General features: G+C 38.6%; 1 protein-coding gene across 3 annotated transcripts in view; it reads left to right on the top strand.

Moving 5' to 3' along the window:
- Positions 1 to 8,990: 8,990 nt before the first annotated feature.
- Positions 8,991 to 18,747, top strand: part of hdac11 (histone deacetylase 11) — a 29,460-nt gene continuing 19,703 nt past the window's right edge. The window contains exons 1-7 of one of the 3 annotated variants that reach the window (XM_035388731.1): positions 8,991 to 9,425; positions 9,867 to 9,973; positions 10,148 to 10,202; positions 11,130 to 11,278; positions 12,669 to 12,769; positions 13,620 to 13,646; positions 14,039 to 14,155. In XM_035388731.1, the coding sequence (XP_035244622.1) occupies positions 9,967 to 9,973; positions 10,148 to 10,202; positions 11,130 to 11,278; positions 12,669 to 12,769; positions 13,620 to 13,646; positions 14,039 to 14,155 (456 nt within the window). In that variant the 5' untranslated portion in view covers positions 8,991 to 9,425; positions 9,867 to 9,966. The remainder of the gene's footprint in view (positions 9,426 to 9,866; positions 9,974 to 10,147; positions 10,203 to 11,129; positions 11,279 to 12,668; positions 12,770 to 13,619; positions 13,647 to 14,038; positions 14,156 to 18,747) is intronic. The other 2 variants (XM_035388733.1, XM_035388732.1) reach the window with 2 other exon arrangements.

Below are 18,747 nucleotides of genomic sequence, written 5' to 3'. Positions count from 1 at the left end.
CCACCATAAAATCATCAATTTGGGTAAGTAAATAAAGTACAGCATAAGAGAGGGACATTCATTTCAATCTGAGTTTGAAAGGAAAGAGTAGAATATAGAATTTGAGCAAAAAACATGGTTGACGTGACATAAAGGCTCTGACCTTCAGCTATCCAGGGCTGAGTATTGAATGGATGTGAGAGAGATAGAGATTTATGATATTTGCAAATATTTAGGAGCAGTGAAAAAAATATAATATATTTTTATACATAAAATATTATAACGTAATCACACACCTGAAAAGAAAGGGAAATTAAGAGTGCTCACACTTACGTGTTCAGAGACACAGATCTCCAGGCACAGCACAACAGCTTGGGGTTTTTCAGGGAATCAGACTGATTAGGATAGCTGCTATACTGGCCCAGACAAGTCCTTCTGGATGTACTCTGGTCAGTTCTGGTGGTACGGGATTTACAGCCATTTTTATCAACCATCAAGACACACACTCCGGCCAAACTGAGTCACATTTCAATCTGTAATAAACAACACAAAATGCAAATATAATTATCTTTTCCCAATTTCTCAGGAATCTTTCAGGAATGCTTAACATATTGCAGTGACTTCACCTGCATGGTGTAATGCAAATCAAAGACAAAAAATGTTGCTCTAGTGAACAGGGTTATCCTTCCAGACTATGGTTTCTATTAAACACTGCAGGGGAAAAAAAATCACATTTGCAGAATCTTTCATTTCTTTGCATGGTTGAGAGCCTTCTGGACCAATACAAAAGATTATTTAAAGAAAATGAGCCGTTACACCACTGAAAAATGACAGCGTTCCAAGTTTTGCTGCACACAATCACAAGAAGTTATACGGAGGAGAGAAGAGAGGTCCTCTGAGCACAGATTCTTCTTTCAGGGTCAAGAGAACAGGCATGCTCGGCGTGCTCGAGCACCCACAGCTCAAAGAGCGGAGAAGCCGCATAGTGTCACCACAGATTCTCTGCAGTTACCAGATAGTAAGTATTCTCTCTGCTTCTAATATAGGATGTTTTGTTTGGTAAGAGATTATGGTGTCAAATTACAGTTCATGAATATTCATTAGGAGGTGTGCCCAAAGACATTCATTGCCACCAGTATTATTTTGTGAGTTGCCCCTTTATTAATATTCATTGGAATGCTTCAGCCTTATCTGTAAAGAGCGCATGCCTTTCCTTTTAGGAATATTGAGCTGGCCATCTGGCTAGTCTGTAGAATCTGTAAGGTCACTCCCTCACCACTCCCTACACTCAAGACTCATTCCCAGATCTCCTGCAGCAGCTTCAGAACCTTTAATCGCTTTGCCTCCACCTGCTAGGTCATGTGATCTGTCCTGGTCTCAAACACCTGGTGATACAGTGGAGGCTCCTGGAAAATTGCTTGCAGTGCAAATGCAGGCAAAATCACATTAATATGAAATATGTTATTTCAAACAGAATATGGGCTAAATATATCTTCTGCGTCTTTGGTTTTTGGGTCCGGGGCGGTGTAGAATGAGCTGAGTCTTAGATTGCAGTGAAGACATTGAAATCCCAAAAGGAATATTGACCTCTGATCACGTTCTATACTGTAGGCTCATAACAAACTTGAAATGGTGTGTCTGCTGTGATGGTCTAAAGCTATGAAGGAGGAAGTTATGCCGTGGAAGCTCCTCAGGCATTCAGCACCAACACTATAATGAGCTTCCCTGCCTTTGGCCCTTCGTCCACTCTCTGTGCATCAGCACAGAAGTTCGCTAACCATGAACTGTGAGAGAGAGGGGTTGTTATGACTGTTTGTGAAGCATTGTCTCTTGCTTTCGCATGGTAAAGAAGGAAGTCATTTTGATTTCAGCGAAATTAAATAGCTTCCCCTTTTTAAAAAAAAAGATGAATTACACTACCATCACATATGAAGCAAGTTACAGTGCACACATGCTGCGAGTTTGTACTTGCAAATTTTGGTGTGGAGCCATCTTTCTATTTTCTGGACGAGGTCTTAGTTAAGTATATACAATAATTATCTTGCGAATCCACTTTAATGACATATTTCCCTTACATTTGCATGCGATAATTGCTCCTCCTGGCTCAAAATGAAAAGATCAATCACAGCATATTCAAAATACTGGCAGCAAAGGAAACACTTTCTTGCAACAATCGAAAACTTTTTTTCCTGCAAAACAGCAGAGAACAGTCATTGTGTCCATATGACTTTATGGCAAGGTTGCTGCCCAAGCAAAGACTGCACATTATTCAAACATATGCTCTATCACTCGATTTAAAAACATTACCCTTGGCAACTAAAATACAAACCTCACTGTCTTTTTTAACAGGAAGGTACTGATGTCCACTGATGCTGCACCACAAACTGATAAATTATGCTTAGCATTTAGCTGGAAAAAATGAATGTTTGCTTGTATTTACATGTATTTACATATAGCAGATGCTTGCATGCACAGCAGATTACAACATGCTGCATGCAAGAAAATTATATCAACAAGATGATGAGCATAAATATAAATTAACTGAAACGCGGTATAAACAATGCGTCATTGTAAAACGAAATGCTGAAATAAACACACTATCATGCATATGTGTCTGACGGGGACATTTTAATGCCACTCTTCAGTATGAGGTATTTAGTATGAAGCAGTAGTTTTACCCTTGTGGAAAAGGTACAGCATTGCTTTTGTGAGATATGGTCCACCAGTCAAGTGTACACCACACTGCACCCAGCAGGTACTTTCTCAGCCCTCCAGACTGCAGTCCCAAGCATTGCCTACTCATGCCATGTTGACAGAGGTGGTGCTGACTGTTGCCATCGGTACTTTGACAGTCACCATGGAAACAAATGCTTACCAGGGACTAAGTTTCTGCTCCCCCCATCTGCCCGTGACACACACACAACGAAATGCTAAGATCACAAAGAGACAAAGAGATGACCATCAGGCATGCACAGATGTACTACAAAAATATGGCATCACACAAAGGCAAGTATTTTTGGAAATAAATGTTCATTGGCATAAACAAATTTCTTCGTAAAAATGTGCCCAGTTGATCCTCTTTTAAAAAGCAATCACAAGATCAAGTATGCAGATATTTTTTGAATTTATGTGAGTTTGATGAGGTGGTGGTGAGGCAAGTGAAGTTTTCTACAGCCATATTGAAAATTATTATTAAGGTCTCTCGTGTTCTAGGACAAATCAACTGCTGCAGTTGGGTGCTTCCTCCTTCATGTTTTGATAAAATTGTATAAGATAGTGTATGTGGATGTATACAAAGCCAAGAGAGCTTATCCTCAAGAGGAGCTGATTATAGCACAAAAACGTCACTCCAACATCGAAGGTGTCAATGTCTTACTATATGTGTGTGAATGTGCAATCTGCAGCGATTCATCTTCAGATCCGTCAGACTAAAGCCTATCCATCTATTACTTCCTGTACCGCTTGTGAATTTGGTCTCTAAATATTCAGAAGTGAAGGAAGCTCTCAGCACTCGCACAAGTATAATATAGTGCAACAGCATGATGATGTTTCCTTCTTGAAGTCGTCATTAGTTATGTGTACTGTGATGGAGATATGCAACCAAAGGAATTACATCAATGAGCCAAAGTGACTCAGACGGCTTTCATGAAACTAAAATCAGAATAAGATGAATAGCTTTATTGTGCACTGCATGCTTCTATTTTGGGTTGCCATGGGAATCTAAGGATTGTGGAAGTGAGAACCGTTGGATTGTTGATTTTCACATCCCGTTGATTGTACGCCGGAGTCAGACGTAACTGCTCCATACGGAAATAGAACTGACACATGAAGACATGAAATTAACCAATTTCTTCAACTTCATCTGATGACGAGAAGCTGTACATGAGGAAAAATATAACAAGAGATAAGATTATCTATACTCGTATGAACTGTGAGTGGCCTGTTTATAGCTTTTTATCAAAGATTATGATGCCACCATGACCATAATCACTTAGAAACTTACCTAATCTACCACCAATAACAATTTCTGTTTTTCCAAACTGGTACCATTAGAAACGTAAATAAGTTGGGTGGTGTTTTGAGAGATGCATAAACATGGATTGCTAAATAGTGTAAAATGTTGATGACAAAGCAGGTGTGTCAAAAGCACACAGTCACCTACTATTATGTGTATGTGAAATTTTGAAGTTCAATAATTGCCAAAATTAAGTAGGTTCGCAGCTAGCTGTAGTAGACTGTACAAACCAGCACTTTTATTTTGAAACTAACTGAAGCCAACTAGCAAGCCAATTGTGTTACAGGGATGATTACAGGGATTCCATGTATGTATAAATATATGTGTACGTTTTCCTGGCTTCACAAGTAGGCTTCACAGAAGAATGACTAGGCCTTCTGACGGGAGAACATGTTTTGCTGACACAGAAAATGATTGGAAATACTAGGCCTATATGTTACCAGTAACTCACTGATTTAAACCATTCATAGTGTTTTGTTGTGAAGAACAGCACCTTTTTATTGGTCCAAACATGATTGTGATTGACAGCTAATTGTATCTCTGCCAATTTTTAGTGATGATACTTCATTCTCCTCTCACTAACTAAACCCCTCGGAGAAGGTAACAATATTAGGGCACAATGGGAATATTCCTAGGGAATAATGCAGACTTATTTGCTCCAGTCTGCCATTAGACTTTGTCTGAAAGAAAACACATAGAAGTTCTTGCAAAAACTAAAAATCTGATTTTTAAAGAAACTATTCATGAAGTAATTTAAGAGTACATTTTATATGATCAAGGAAATATTTTAAATAATCCATGAAATATTTTTACAGGTCAAATGCAATGCTCCAAGTGCTTCAGAGATTCATAATCTAGCCTGAGTGTTTAAATTGACATATTAGATCTTCTTCTGTGTGTTTTGTAAGTAGTTTTATAACCTGCCCATAATACAAGTGTTAAATTGCTCTATATTACAAATATGGGAAATTGGATTTTGATTTTCAGGGACTGTCTTTAAAGTAGGTTTTTATAGCTTCATCAAATAAATGTAGCTGTTCATTGAGGAATCTTAAGAATAGGTTCATTTTGATGTTGCTTTGGACCAGTGATTCCCATTTTGTGTTAACAGGGTTGGGCATCGTTCTTGCCATGTTTAATGGCAAACGTTCATTGAACTGTAAAATTTTACAAAAGGAAGAAATGTGAATGCAGAGCAACACAAACTGCACATTCTTTTCACGCAATTAAAAGGAAAAAGTGGTAGTTTAAAAGGGACAACATGTAGCATACTTTTGAATAGTTGAGAGGTTTATTTAATGTAATGCAAATTTCAGATGCCTTGGAAAAGTATTTAATGCAAGGATTTTAAGGGTGTGGACATTTTTGAGTTTTGAAATTAACATGCCAACTATTGCCAAATTGGTAAGGCTGCAACTACAAGCCCAGCATGTAATATCATCAACATGCAATACAGTTGTTTTGAAAATAATTATTTTTTTAAATGTATAAAAATACATTTCGCTGAGTAAAACATCGATTGTAAATAATAACAAGGATGTGCAGGGTGCAGGTGAGCAAGTATGGGATCATTTTCTCTCCAGCATTATTATATTTGCAGGCACTTCAGGACACAGACAGGACGACCCGGACCTTGCCCACTAGTTTTCATGTGTGAAGCAAGGCAAATCTCCCAGGAGATCATGACGCAAAACCAGACTGTATTGTGACTGCGCAGAGTGCTTTTGCATCCATGCTGAAGAGCAATGACCATTGGTGCATTTCCTCCTGTATGTCTGTGCTTCTGTGTCAGACACATCCTGTACAGGTAACCATGCCAACAGGACACATAACAAGAATAACCTTAGTGATGAGTGACTTAGTCATGAGTGGCTTGATTTTAAAGGGTCAGTACATTATTTCTAATATCCTAATACATTTGTAAACATTGCTAAATATTTACTGAACAAAGTAATGTCGCAGCTTACCTCAATTGTTAAAGAAAAATCAATGAAACGTTTGATTGAATGCTATCTCAGATATTTTACACAGGATACAACAAAATATATAAAATATCTAAAAATGAAATGATGCGTTTGTTCAAGAACAAAACATCATTTGAATGAAAAAAAGCAGCATTTGATCCTTTTTTCAGTTTTCCCAAAAATGCTGTTTCACAATAGTCCCTGCTGTGTGCATAATTATAATGACAGAATTATGAAGTCATAAGAGTCAGGGCATCACAGTAATCTACACTGAGCAGCCAATGAGTGCACAGTTCCTGCTTGACATCATCTCTGAGGCGAATGGAGCGACATCATCATTACGCAAGTGATCGAGATGCTTCTATTTATAGTACCCCTGCCTCTGGAGACAGCTGCCAAGAGCTAGGATTATACAGGAAAGCAATTTATTTTTTTTTTTTGCTGAATTAAGAGTCATATTTCTGTATACCTGATTCATTCATAACGCTGTGGTCAGCTAGTTCTACCAGTGCACTTGAGCATTATGAATTTTTTTTTGACAAATAATAATCAGGATATGTTCATTAAAACACACTCAAAGCTCAAGTTTCATCTAATAATTAAATTAGATCAATTGAAATGAAAACAACATATAATATATCATGATTTATATATAAAGTGCTGTGAATTAACATTTCCTAAAACTGCAGAGGTTTAAAACCTTGTAAAATGATTTCTGAAATTCAGCTTGTTTCATATTCCTATTTTTATCCTTTAAACACAGGTTTTATCGCACTATTTTTTTCACATTTTTGTACATCTCAGATAAAATATCATTTTTATTAATTATAGGAATTTGAATACCCTATGCCACTCTCAACTACATATGATATTGGACACCACGGAAAGCATAACAAATAATGTTCAACATTCCTCTCCCAAATAAGTAAAATATTCAACAATTCCTTCAAACCTTTAAATGTGAAAAGTGGTCAAAAGTGGATTTAGCTGAATCAAGGTGGTCAAGACCAGGAAAAGAAGTACAGTAGAGTTTGTCATATCGAGCCCAGTGCCAGATGGTGACGTGTAAATGCCTCTTCATTGGTGTGCGTGCCTGATTGTGGATGACTGCTTTGGTGAGCCTCCAGCTGACGCACCATGAACTGAAGCTAATGCTAACTAAAATCCTCAAACTCATTATGGCTGTAGAGAATTAAATATCTCTAAATCCTTACAAAAGGCTAACACAACATAAAGGGCTAAACCATGTTACCTGGCAATGATCCAAATGTAGAAGAATCTCTGCCAAACAGAGAGTATACCTACTGTAAAATGAAGCAATATCAAGGCTTAACAGTGGCAATAAAAAACCCTGTTTTGTAATGAATACTTGAAGTATGCTTTAGAGCTAAGCTTCTGGGCTGAGTGGGCAACACTCTGGGGAGTGGATCAAATCCTCAAGATGGATCATCATGCGTAGATCCTAATGACAATGTCTACTAGAGACATCACATTGAGAGAGAATATGCATTCGAAATGCCATGCTAATAGAGCATTTTTGAATTTGAAATTTGCGAGAGAGACCAATGACATCAGCAGTGTGATTCTCAGAGATATCCTCAATGTTGGTGAGGCTGGGTGCAAAGGTGGAATGTGCCTGAAGTGGTGCCCCTGGGAAGCTCTGTCAGACTCATTTATCACCTTGCATTGCCTCTGGTGACGGCAACTCCTGTCCTTGTGGAGGACCTACAAAATGTACAACCTCCTGAGACCCGGCATAAAAAAGGTTCAAGGTATTTAAATTTTTGCTATAATACAAGTGTCTTGGATGAAACATGTTGCTGTGAAAAAACTAACAAAACAAAAAAAAAACAGACAAACAAACAAACAAATAAATAAATAAATAAATAAATAGTACAAGTTATGCGATGACCATTTAAATTACATTGTCTAAATATACTAATTTTCATAATGTTCATTCACAGATCACAATATATGTAAATACACAGTATGTAATATTTGTAAGTAAAGGCTAGTTTATAAGGGACTCGATTTGACTATGGCAGTAGTATGAAGACATTAATACACTATATAACTCCAAGAGGAACAGGAAAATAAAACACACACAAACAACAGGTTCTGTATTCTAGAGATTAAATTATTTGTTGGCCACAAATCCATAATGTGCCACATTTAAATTTAGACTGACTTACTTGGCCTGAACACAACCATGAGTCTGTGTAGCAGTGCAATCCAAAATGTACACATCCGTTTAGGATAAATGAAACTACAAGGATCACCAAAGCAAGAAACCATCAAAAACACATCACCACGACTCCCAGATTGCACATCCTGTTAAAGTGAACCTTCACTTGTGGAAAAAGAAAACAAACAAACAAAAAAGAAAAAAAAACATCAACTAAAATGGAAGAGGATGGGAAATGGGGAAAAATGTCTAATTTGCTTCCTGTTAAAAATGGCAAACTTTTCAAAACTATTGTTATTGCATAGTTATTATTTAAAATATAGACTGGCCTTTGCTTATGAACACAATGCAGCAATGCACTATAGGTTCAGACTCTCCTGATCCAAATTTTCTCTTTTTTTTTTTTAGAGATTTAAAAACCCTTTTTATTGGGACGTACTTCAAAATAACTGTCATTATTGTTGGGGTGGCAGTGGAAGAAAATTGTATTAAAATGTATAAATTCCCCAAAACTTCTCTACCAAAACTCTTAACTGTTTCACAAACTTCTACACAGATCGAAATTTCTGATCACAAAAAAAACTGACCAGTGAGGTTTTCTTTGGTTGTAAAATCAGTTTTCTCCATTATGGGTATAAAGCTCTTTTGCACTCAGCATGCGCACTTCCGGATGCTTCACAGCCTGGCTTCTCCCATACTCTGAAGATCCTACACATGCTCTACATCTCAAAGGTACAAGTACACACGAATAGGGAAAACCACCCGAATGATATAGAGATCAGCGGATCCGAACTTCCGCGCTCAAATAGGCTACGTCACTGGCAACAATATTCGTGCTCTGTGTTGCCGTAACCCATCTTGTTTCGCAGATTTTGTTGCGCACAGTTGAAAGTGTCCTTTTACTGTCATTTTCAAGACAAACAAGTAAAACAATGACTAACTATGCAAATAAATTAAAGAACGGTGGAGAAATTCTGTATTTTAAAAAATATACTTAATGCTTAAATCCTATCGTGTCTCGTCTACTGATGCCTGAGCTCTCCATGCTGCAAGCAATAGTGACGTACGGGTTTTGCGTGCTAGCTCATGGAAATAAGGAAGAAGGAATTAGTTTGGTAGGCGGCTTGACATTTCTAAGCACGTAATGCGAGTATACAGAATAATTCACACGGACTAGTCATAGGTATATTTTTTTCTTTATGAAGCAGAATGGGCTACGCATTCATGCAAAACTGATATAACGTCATACTTAAAATGTAACAAAAATGAATAAAGCCAGCAGGTGAGTCTTGCTGTTTTCACATAGATAGCTTGGAATGGTGCAGGTGGAGAAAGGCCGCCACTGTATTACAGGTGCCGTGTCTGAAAATCGGTCCCTGTAAATAACGACAGAAAAACTGCCTGGATATTCCTTAAAATGCACATTAACAATTACCTTTAATAAACGCAAAGAAACTGACAAGATAGGATTGTAAAAGTAGCAATAGCATTGCGTTTCTTGAATTACTCGTGCGCATGCTTATATTTTATTTATTTATTTGTTGTTTTGCAAAGCCCTTCGGATAATGTAGGCTGTAGTACACCGCAGTGAGTGTCGTGCGCTTTTGTGTTTCAGGGAATTGCTGTAGTCAGGAATAAGCATTGCTATGAAATCTGAGAATATCCTGAAACACTAAAGACTGGAAGTACCAAATAATACTAGTTGATTTTTTTTGTATTACAGCATTTGGACCATAAAATAAACAGAACTGAAAAGCAATAATTTACATGCCTAATTTTGATTCAGATGAGACCTCGCTACAAGGAAGTGTTCGTCGTCTCAAATGAAACGTATGTGTTTTTAATGATAGTGAAAGCAACATGTTTCTGCATTAGAATCAGTAGGAAAAAACTCCCCAATATTTTTTTATAAGGAGTGTTAACAGGCAATGAAACTGGAATGAGTTATCCGTTTTGTTCTATGGCCTTGTCTTTTGTTTTTTATTATGTTTATCTTAATTACAGATGGAAATATACATGTAAAAATGTCTGAAAAAGAAGCGACACAAGAAAAAAAATGGTATGTATTTGCAAAATGTTCCCCATTAGAATATATATATATATATATATATATATATATATATATGCTAATTAGGTATTCTCTTACTTTTATAAAACAACACAGCAGAAATTTACAATGTTAATGCCAAGGGGAAGCGCTCTTATTGGTGTGTTGATTACAATTCACAAGACACTGTAGTTTTATATGGATGGATGTGAAGGGGAGTTAACCATGGAGCCCCCACGCGTGCACATGTATATTTTTGATGTATTGATTTGTTAGCATTTATTAAATTAGCTGACATTAAAATAGTGGATGGGAAACATTACTTACTACAGCTGTACACAATCTTGGTGATACTAAATTTCCTTTATGTGCATCCTGACTTGAAACTAGCTACACATTTCGTATAATTTATATGTACATTGCAATCCATAAATTTTTGGACATTGTTCAAAAACAAGTTCAGGCTGTAAGCTCTAATATGAGGGTATTTACATTTATAGTGGGAGATCCGTGTAGGAATTACCTTTAAAAAAAGGCTATAATTCCTACACAGATCACCCAATATGGATATAAATAGGCTACCTTCAGATCAGAGCTGACAATCCACACTTTAGCCTCATATTCATTGTTTCATTTCAAATCCAAAGTGCTGATATAAATCGTGTTTAGTATAATGAGCAAAATACAATCCTTTTGGGAGGTATACGTACAATTATTTCTTCCATTTTAAAAGTGGTCAGACTAGTTAATCAAGAGTAATAGTCTACTATGACTGCTTTGTGAATGAGTTGAACTGTGTTTAATTCTGCATGTTCTCTGATTTAAGTGCTAAGATAGAAGTTTGATGTTGCATTTTACTGTTAGGGGCAGTAACGTATTGTGAAAAGATGGTAAATTAACTCAGGGCCATAATTTTTTTTCCTTTTTAACACTTTATAGCTCCCACAGGACTGAGCTTTATATTGAGGTTCCCCCGACATGCCTACCAATTGTCTACTCCCCGGAGTATAACATCACATTTATGGGCCTTGAGAAGCTGCATCCATTTGATGCTGGGAAATGGGGGAAGGTCATTCACTTTCTGAAAGGTGCGTTGACTAATATTACATTACAGGAAATTTAGCAGAGCAACTTTTTTTTCATCTATTTATACAGCTGGATATATACTGAAGCAATGTAGGTTTAGTACCTTGCTCAAGGGTACAACGGCAGTGTCCTACCTGGGAATCGAACCTGTGACCTTTTGAAGGCCAGCTCCATACCCAGTATACTACACCATCGCCCACATACTGGTAAAACTAATAGTGCAATGGAAACTAACAGGAATGGTCTCCTTGACTATTGTATAATGTAATGTATGGATAACGTAGGAGGGTAAGCAGTCACCTCTGAAAGAAATCAGTTGCGGGGCGAAGGTTTTTGGCACTTGGAAGGGAGGTGCGGTGTAGTGGAGCAGAGATAATTAAAGAGCTGAACACCCTCAGGACCTGCGGCAGGTTGGCTGCTCTGGCTTTGAACTGAAGGTCAGGTTTAGAGCACGACTCTGGCAGGACTTTGCATAAATTTGCAATCAGCAGAGGGTATTGTTCACGCCCCAAATTTGTCTATAAATGACATCATGCCCTGAAGGGACGTTTTCTGCAATGGACTGTACATAAAGTATACAGTGAGCTCCATTATGTTTGGGACAAAGTCATATGTAATTTTTTTCTTGATTTGGCGCTGTATTCCACAGTTTTAGACAAATAATTCACATGTGATTAAAGTACACATTTTCAGTTTTTATTTAAGGGTATTTTTATGCACTTTTATAAAAACTGAGAATCTGTACTTCAAGAGCAATTCTTTGATTTCAAATCTAAAATTGTGGAGTACAGAACCAAATCAAGAAAAAAATTAATGTCTTTGTCCCACACATTCTGGAGCTCACGGTATATCACACAACAGAATGAATTATAAAGAAATTCAAATGATAAGTTAGGAATATACAAGAATATTATGTGCAGCATTGTATGGGATGTATTAATTGCCCTAAATTTTATTATTTATAAATGGGAGGTGAAATGTGCATATTTATTGTGTAAATCACATTTATTTTACTGGTGAATCTGTCTTGCAATCGCATGGTGTTCTCTCAAACAATCTGCAAGGCCAGCTTCAGAAGCCTGTAGCATCTGTTCACAATCAAAATGCATGTAAAACAAGACCAGGTCAAAACCTAGTATATGGCTAGACCGGCCGGCCAATGGTGTGACGTCATAACTCGGCCGACCAATGGTGTAACTTCATCACTCACTCAGTCAGTCACAGACATTCGCGTTTGTAGGTCTGGCCCCGCTGTTGCGGTCCAGCCAAAAAATATGAGTCCTTTTGACTAAATGAAGAGGTGAAGGTGGAGTTCACAGGTTTGATGCTGGGTTCATGGTTATTTTTGCACTGTCAAGCAAGGTTTGGGATGACATGTCTGCTGCGTTTTAGAGGAACAGTTCATTACGGATGGAAACATCGTGGAGGCCCGGGAGGCTACAGAGGAAGACCTGCTAGTGGTTCACACAAAACGCTACCTGAACAAGCTGAAGGTACAGTAGGGTGGCCACATCTTTTCACTTTCATTGCTCTCCTGTGTACCGAATGGCTGAACATGCAGTCATGATTACCTGATCATTCACCCCTGCCCCGTGTTCCCAATTCTGTGTACTGTTGGAAAAAGTAATCACAGAATATCAAATTAACAGGGATAGAGATTTTAATTATTATTATTATTATTATTATTATATTATTTTAAGTTTTATTCTGTGCATAACTCACATTTCAGTGTGGTGAACCTTTCCACTGGAAGCAAATTTCAGGAAGGAAAATCGAGTGAAATCAATGCAGTAGACTACTGACTGGTTCAATCATGACACTGCGGTGCAGGCAATATTATTTTTCTTTGGTTTATCCTCCTGTATTGTAATGCACAGCCCCACAGGAGAGGCACTGTAGAAGAGCAGAAATTAAAATTACCTGGATTATCCCTAGAGAGCCCCAATGCACATTCCAATCAGTCAGGTCAGAATATTTTCTACAGTTAGCTTCCTGCGAAGCCCCTTTTGTATGTACAATGCATCTGTTCATCACTTCATGAAGGGGAAATGTAATGTTTAAAATATTTTAAATATATAAAAATGTGTATGAAATCGAAGAAGTGTGTATATATATATATATATATATATATATGCTTGATGGTTTTGGTGATTTTCATTTTGTATGAACCTAAAGTAGTCATTGTTTCATTTCCTTACTCTTAATTTCCAGATTAACCTTTATTCAAAGTGACCATTTTGTTCTTTGTACAGTAGGAACATCACAACCTCACATCTAATTAGGTCATTTTTCACACTTATAAATACAACAATATATTTATTCTCTCTCTTTTACTGCATGCAGAACCATATCTTGGAGGGCTCAAGAGAGGTATCCCAGTACTCTGCTGTGATTGAAAATATTCACTTTTTTGTGCATCAGAATTGATAAGACCTGTGAAATGTTTTCTTTAGCAGTATAAAAAATGCCATTCAGTTGTCTCCTGTGTCAGATCTTCCTTCCAAACCCAAGATGGGCTTCAACCCTGAAATATTATTCCTTCTCCCATAGTGCTTTGTGCATTCTTCAAGAACTTGAGATATCTGTGCCATTTTATTTTCTGTTTTTGTGTGACTTGTTGTATGTGTACTTGCTTTTTGATGTTTGTATTAACTACATATTGTGGTTTTTACAGTAGGAAGAACGCAGGTTATGTCAGTGAGACATTTGTGTGTTTGGAACCACATTTACACAATGTGTTATGTGTTTCGTTATCCTTTCAGTGGTCTCTGGTGGTGGCCACCATCACTGAAATCCCTCCCCTTCTGTTCCTGCCCAACTTCCTGGTTCAGAGGAAGGTGCTGAGGCCCCTACGTACACAGACTGGTGGGACCATCATGGTAAGTCACTGGTAACAGTCAGTCTTTTTTTTGCCCTTACGTCCGTGGATCTGTCATGGCCTGCCATGTCAACTGGTGACACACTGACAGAACTGCATTACTGCACTAGGCTGACCCCTGGAGAAGAGTAGGGGATGGCTCACTGTACTGCACTGTGATATATGTTAGGAATAATCCACGACAAGGTGTGCCTTAAAGGGTTGCATCACAGGACACAGAGGCAAAAACCACCCGTTAGAAAGCAGATGTTGCCGAAGTGCATTCAAACCCATTAACGCTGATATCATCGTCATTTGCCAAAGATTAAAATGTAAGGTCGTTAATATTTAAGGGTAATTCACCCTCAAATTATAAACTTTTTTTGCTGGCACTTCTGCTGCTATGTTTACATAGGTTGGTTAGCTGGGCAGGCAGCTTATGAATATAGAACAGTGAATAAACTTGACCCAAACTACTTGTGCTTTAAACGGTTGTAACACACACCTTCTAGCCAATCAGAATCAAGTATTCACCCAGACCATGGTATGTATATAATAATAATAATAATAATAATACATTTATCAGGCGTCTTTCTGAGCACTGAAGGTCACCTTACCATACACACACACGCACACATGCACAATATATTAATATGAATAGAACAGAGGTATTCCGTCAGCACAACATTCTCCTTAGAGAAAATCCCCTTATCAGCAGGGATCTTCTGATTGATGGTCTTAAGATTGGATCGGCTGTTTCACACCATGTCTTTTGCTTTATTTTCCATATTAAAAGCTCTTGTTATAAGAACATTCATTGCCTGTGTTTATGTCTCCTCAGCCGCCATACCTACCACGCTTAAGATCTACATCTATTCTCCTCCCTCCCTTGGTCTCAAGGTGCACAGTCCAGTGTTGAAAAAATAACAATAATGAACCGTACTGCCGTTGCTCTCAGTTTGAATGGTTAATCAGTCCTCAGATCTGAATGTGACTTCTTTGGCGTATTGTGTTTTGGATTCCACAGAGTATTATTTAATGTTTTATTTAAAAGAAAGGTATTACAGCAGAAAGGGTGTTATGCAACACAATTTTAGGGCTATTGCAGGAAGAAAAATATCCTGGGGAATGCAATCTGCTTGAGAGGCTGGGAACATCTGAGGTGGAGGTGTAGAGGGTTATGCAGTTACTGGAACCTGAGGTACGTGACAGAAAACAGGCCGTTTTAAATGAATTCAGCAACGAACAGATGACTTATTAATGGATTTATCTTGAATCCGATTATGAATCAGCCCTTTCGTACAAATCATGTTAACACCAATGGATCATCAGTTGCTACAAAATGTCATCCAGATTGGGAACCAACTGGTCTGCAAGCCTAGGTTCCAAGACTCTGCGAGTATAATGTAACCATACTTACAAAAATGTATGAAGCGTTCTTCACCTTTATACAGCCGGAGCTCATCACAAAGAGCCCTTAATGTTTAATAAGTTTATAATAAGCTCAATTGAAATGCCACAGTGGTCTCTCATACAGACCCCAGAATGTATTTCACCATCTCCATCTCTCTGTGGATTGAGATAGTATTGAATAGTGTACATGCTAGATACTGACATTTGAAAGGGTTGCTATATCTCTCAGCTGAAATAGTAAAATTATATAAACTAATAACCCCACAAAATGAAAATAATCTTTGCAGGTAGTCTGGAATTAAGTGTCCTTTAACTTCTAATTCATTGGAGAGGAGCAGTATAACTGAAAAGTCAGCGTGACTGAAAACTGAATTGAAATGGAGAATCCTCTGCCCTCAAGATGGATTTGTTCTCACTGTTTGAATGCCGACTATAAACTGTGAGGAACGACTTGGAAACAGTTTCACCTCCCAGTTTCCTGCTGCTTTATGAGATAATGTGTCAGAGTTGCGGTTTCCCGGCAGTCTCTGGTCCCATGATGGCATCGGTCATGGGCCTCCTGGGCTTGTGTCCTTGTGACGGTCTTACAGCGATGCTCTGTCACGCTTTGGTCGCTGCTCTATTGCAGCGCTCACTGTGCTGTGCTGTGCTGTACTGCGTCGCCCCTCACACACGCGCAGGCGCCGCTTGCATGCGACTCCGCCCATTGTATCACCGGACCCTTCCCGCATAGCTGCGCTGCACATGTGACAGAATGTCACATGACCACTCCTGCAGGTGCCACGCTGATGACAACCGTGCGTCCCACCCCGCCCCAGTCAGGCTCGCTGCTGCCATCTTGGCTTCTGAAATTGTAATTGCACCATTGATTAAGTTCCACTCAATCACCTACCTTGACGCGGTGCTTGCTTACGGTCAGGCTTTTCGCCGATACGCTGTCTCTGCGAAATGAGTGTGTGTTTGTTTTCCAGGGTATTTGCCCATGTCCTCCCGTGGCATTAAGCCTTTAATGGGCCTCTTCCTCTCAGATATGATTTCTCTGTGTTCAGCAGAAGTGAAGGCCATTTCAGGCAGATTATGTTAAATTATCAACAGGAAGTCAGTCAGTTACCCCACGCTGAGGGGCTTTTAAGGTCTCTGGATCGAAGGCACACAAAGCCATAAAACAGAAAGAAATGGAATTTTCTTGAAAGTCAGCCCTCTCTGCGTCAGCAACTATTTGTTCTCCTGAATATCCACTGCACAGCAAAATCACAGAACCTGTCTTTGAAAATAATGCTTGAGCATGGGCTGACAGTGAGCTGTGCTAGGTACAATTTATTCAGGAAAATGGTGAGCATTGTTGGGCTGAATGGCCTGTTCTCTTCATTATGTTATGTTATGTTATGCAGATGCAGTTCCATCCAAAAAGTGGTTTTGAGGTTGTATGAACCTCACTCTCAAAGCTAAATGCAATTGTTTGTCCAAATCATTCAGTCACTAATTGTAAATGACAGCCCTGCTTAGTGTTGGTGGTTTCATGAAATTTCAGTCTTCCATGACTAGTTACACCATCACTAGCACCATGGGCATTTCTTGTGCATACATTAATTTACTAAATATCATACCAAGGAATGTTATGCACGCAACTATATGTCAGCACTTGTGATTGCTAAAAATTAGAAGGTGTCACTGGACAAAAATGAGAAGTGCAGTTCAGCCCCATGCAGGAAGAGCCTCTTTCCTGAGAAAAGCTGGTTTCCTGTGAACCCAGTGTGACTGTGTATTATTTCTGACAGAAGCATCCGAGGAAGGGCTCTGACATGGGTGGTGTGCATTAGACAGGAGCGAAACCCTGTGCGCCAGGAGCGTGTTTCAGACGAGGCGAGCACCTCGACCGTGATTTAATAGCCCCATCTTTATGCATCGCCATGCCCTGACGCTGTTCGCCACCGGGGGATTAGGCTCCGTGCGCTGAGTGTGTGACAAAGCCATCCAGCCTTAGCTCCCGGGGTTCTTCATCAGTGCAGAAAGAGTAACTGACCTCATTCTCGGGTTTTTATGTGCACTGTGCATCCCCCCCCCCAACCTATGGGAAAACCGCTTGTGCTTGTGGATCTGTGGACTTGCCCTGTCCTGTTGTTTGGGTTTTTCCACTGAGAAATGAATGACAAAAAATAAAAAATACTGACTGGACAATAGCCAGAACATAATGTAGCCGGCCGAATAGTAGCACACTTGCCTTTTACATTGACTTACAAATAAATACTAGGGTTAGTTTTGGTAAGGAACTTGTATTTCAGTGTTGGCAAGTTTAGCAGTTTATCAACAAAATTTCCTTTGTGAAACACAGACAGACTGTCATACTGTGGAAAATGTTGGAATAATATGCTGGAATGTAACATGGAAGAAATTATGAGGCAAATCATTTGTTTTATGCTGCCATACTAATGAAAACAGATCCAGAAATATTAGCTTGCTTTCTTAAAATCTTAGTTTTAAAACCTTTCTCAGTTTTTGACTGGAAATATCTGCAATATGTTTGTTTGGCATTTATACCATGATATACACACTTTTTTACTTATCATAATATGCCATCAGTAATCTGGCATTTTACTGTTCAATGCATGCTACACCAATCATTGAATTTTAAGTTTGATATAGATGGATGTAAATGTCTTTTATATCTAGACATTGAGCTGTTAGGAAAGCAAGAGTGTTTCTGTTCAGCCGTTATTTTTACTGTGTGATTCTGTAATGTAATGGAACACAGCTGTCAAATCTTTGTGTCCTCTTTCCACATATTAGCCCATTTGAGGTTGTTTTAGTGCAGATTTAGGTCTAAACTCCTGCAGTAGATTGATTTTATGATGCACATTTCTGTTTCGTTCTCTTTTGTGGGCTTCGCACGTAGGCTACATAAATACTACAGGCTGTTATGACTGCCTGCTACCCCACTCAAGCACAGACAGGCTCGCACACCGCCCCACTCTGGTTAGACATATAAACTGCAGCAGGAAAAATCCTGTGCAGTAATGATGTATAATAAACTCTATTTAATGACTGAATTACAGGGGCTAGGTGGTATTTTGTCCATCTTCTTAGGAAATGGTGAAGAGCTGGCGGGTCAGCCAGCAGGCATTTTGAACCCCAGCGGTATGAATCATTTTGCTGTGTGTGTTGCGTCTGTGATCGCAATAATAGCCGTTACAGAGGGGCTTT

Source organism: Anguilla anguilla, chromosome 13, assembly GCF_013347855.1.
Source record: "Anguilla anguilla isolate fAngAng1 chromosome 13, fAngAng1.pri, whole genome shotgun sequence".
NCBI classification, from domain to species: Eukaryota; Metazoa; Chordata; class Actinopteri; order Anguilliformes; family Anguillidae; genus Anguilla; species Anguilla anguilla.
The sequence above is the reverse complement of the archived record's forward strand: the minus strand, read 5'-3'. Positions and strand labels throughout refer to the sequence as shown.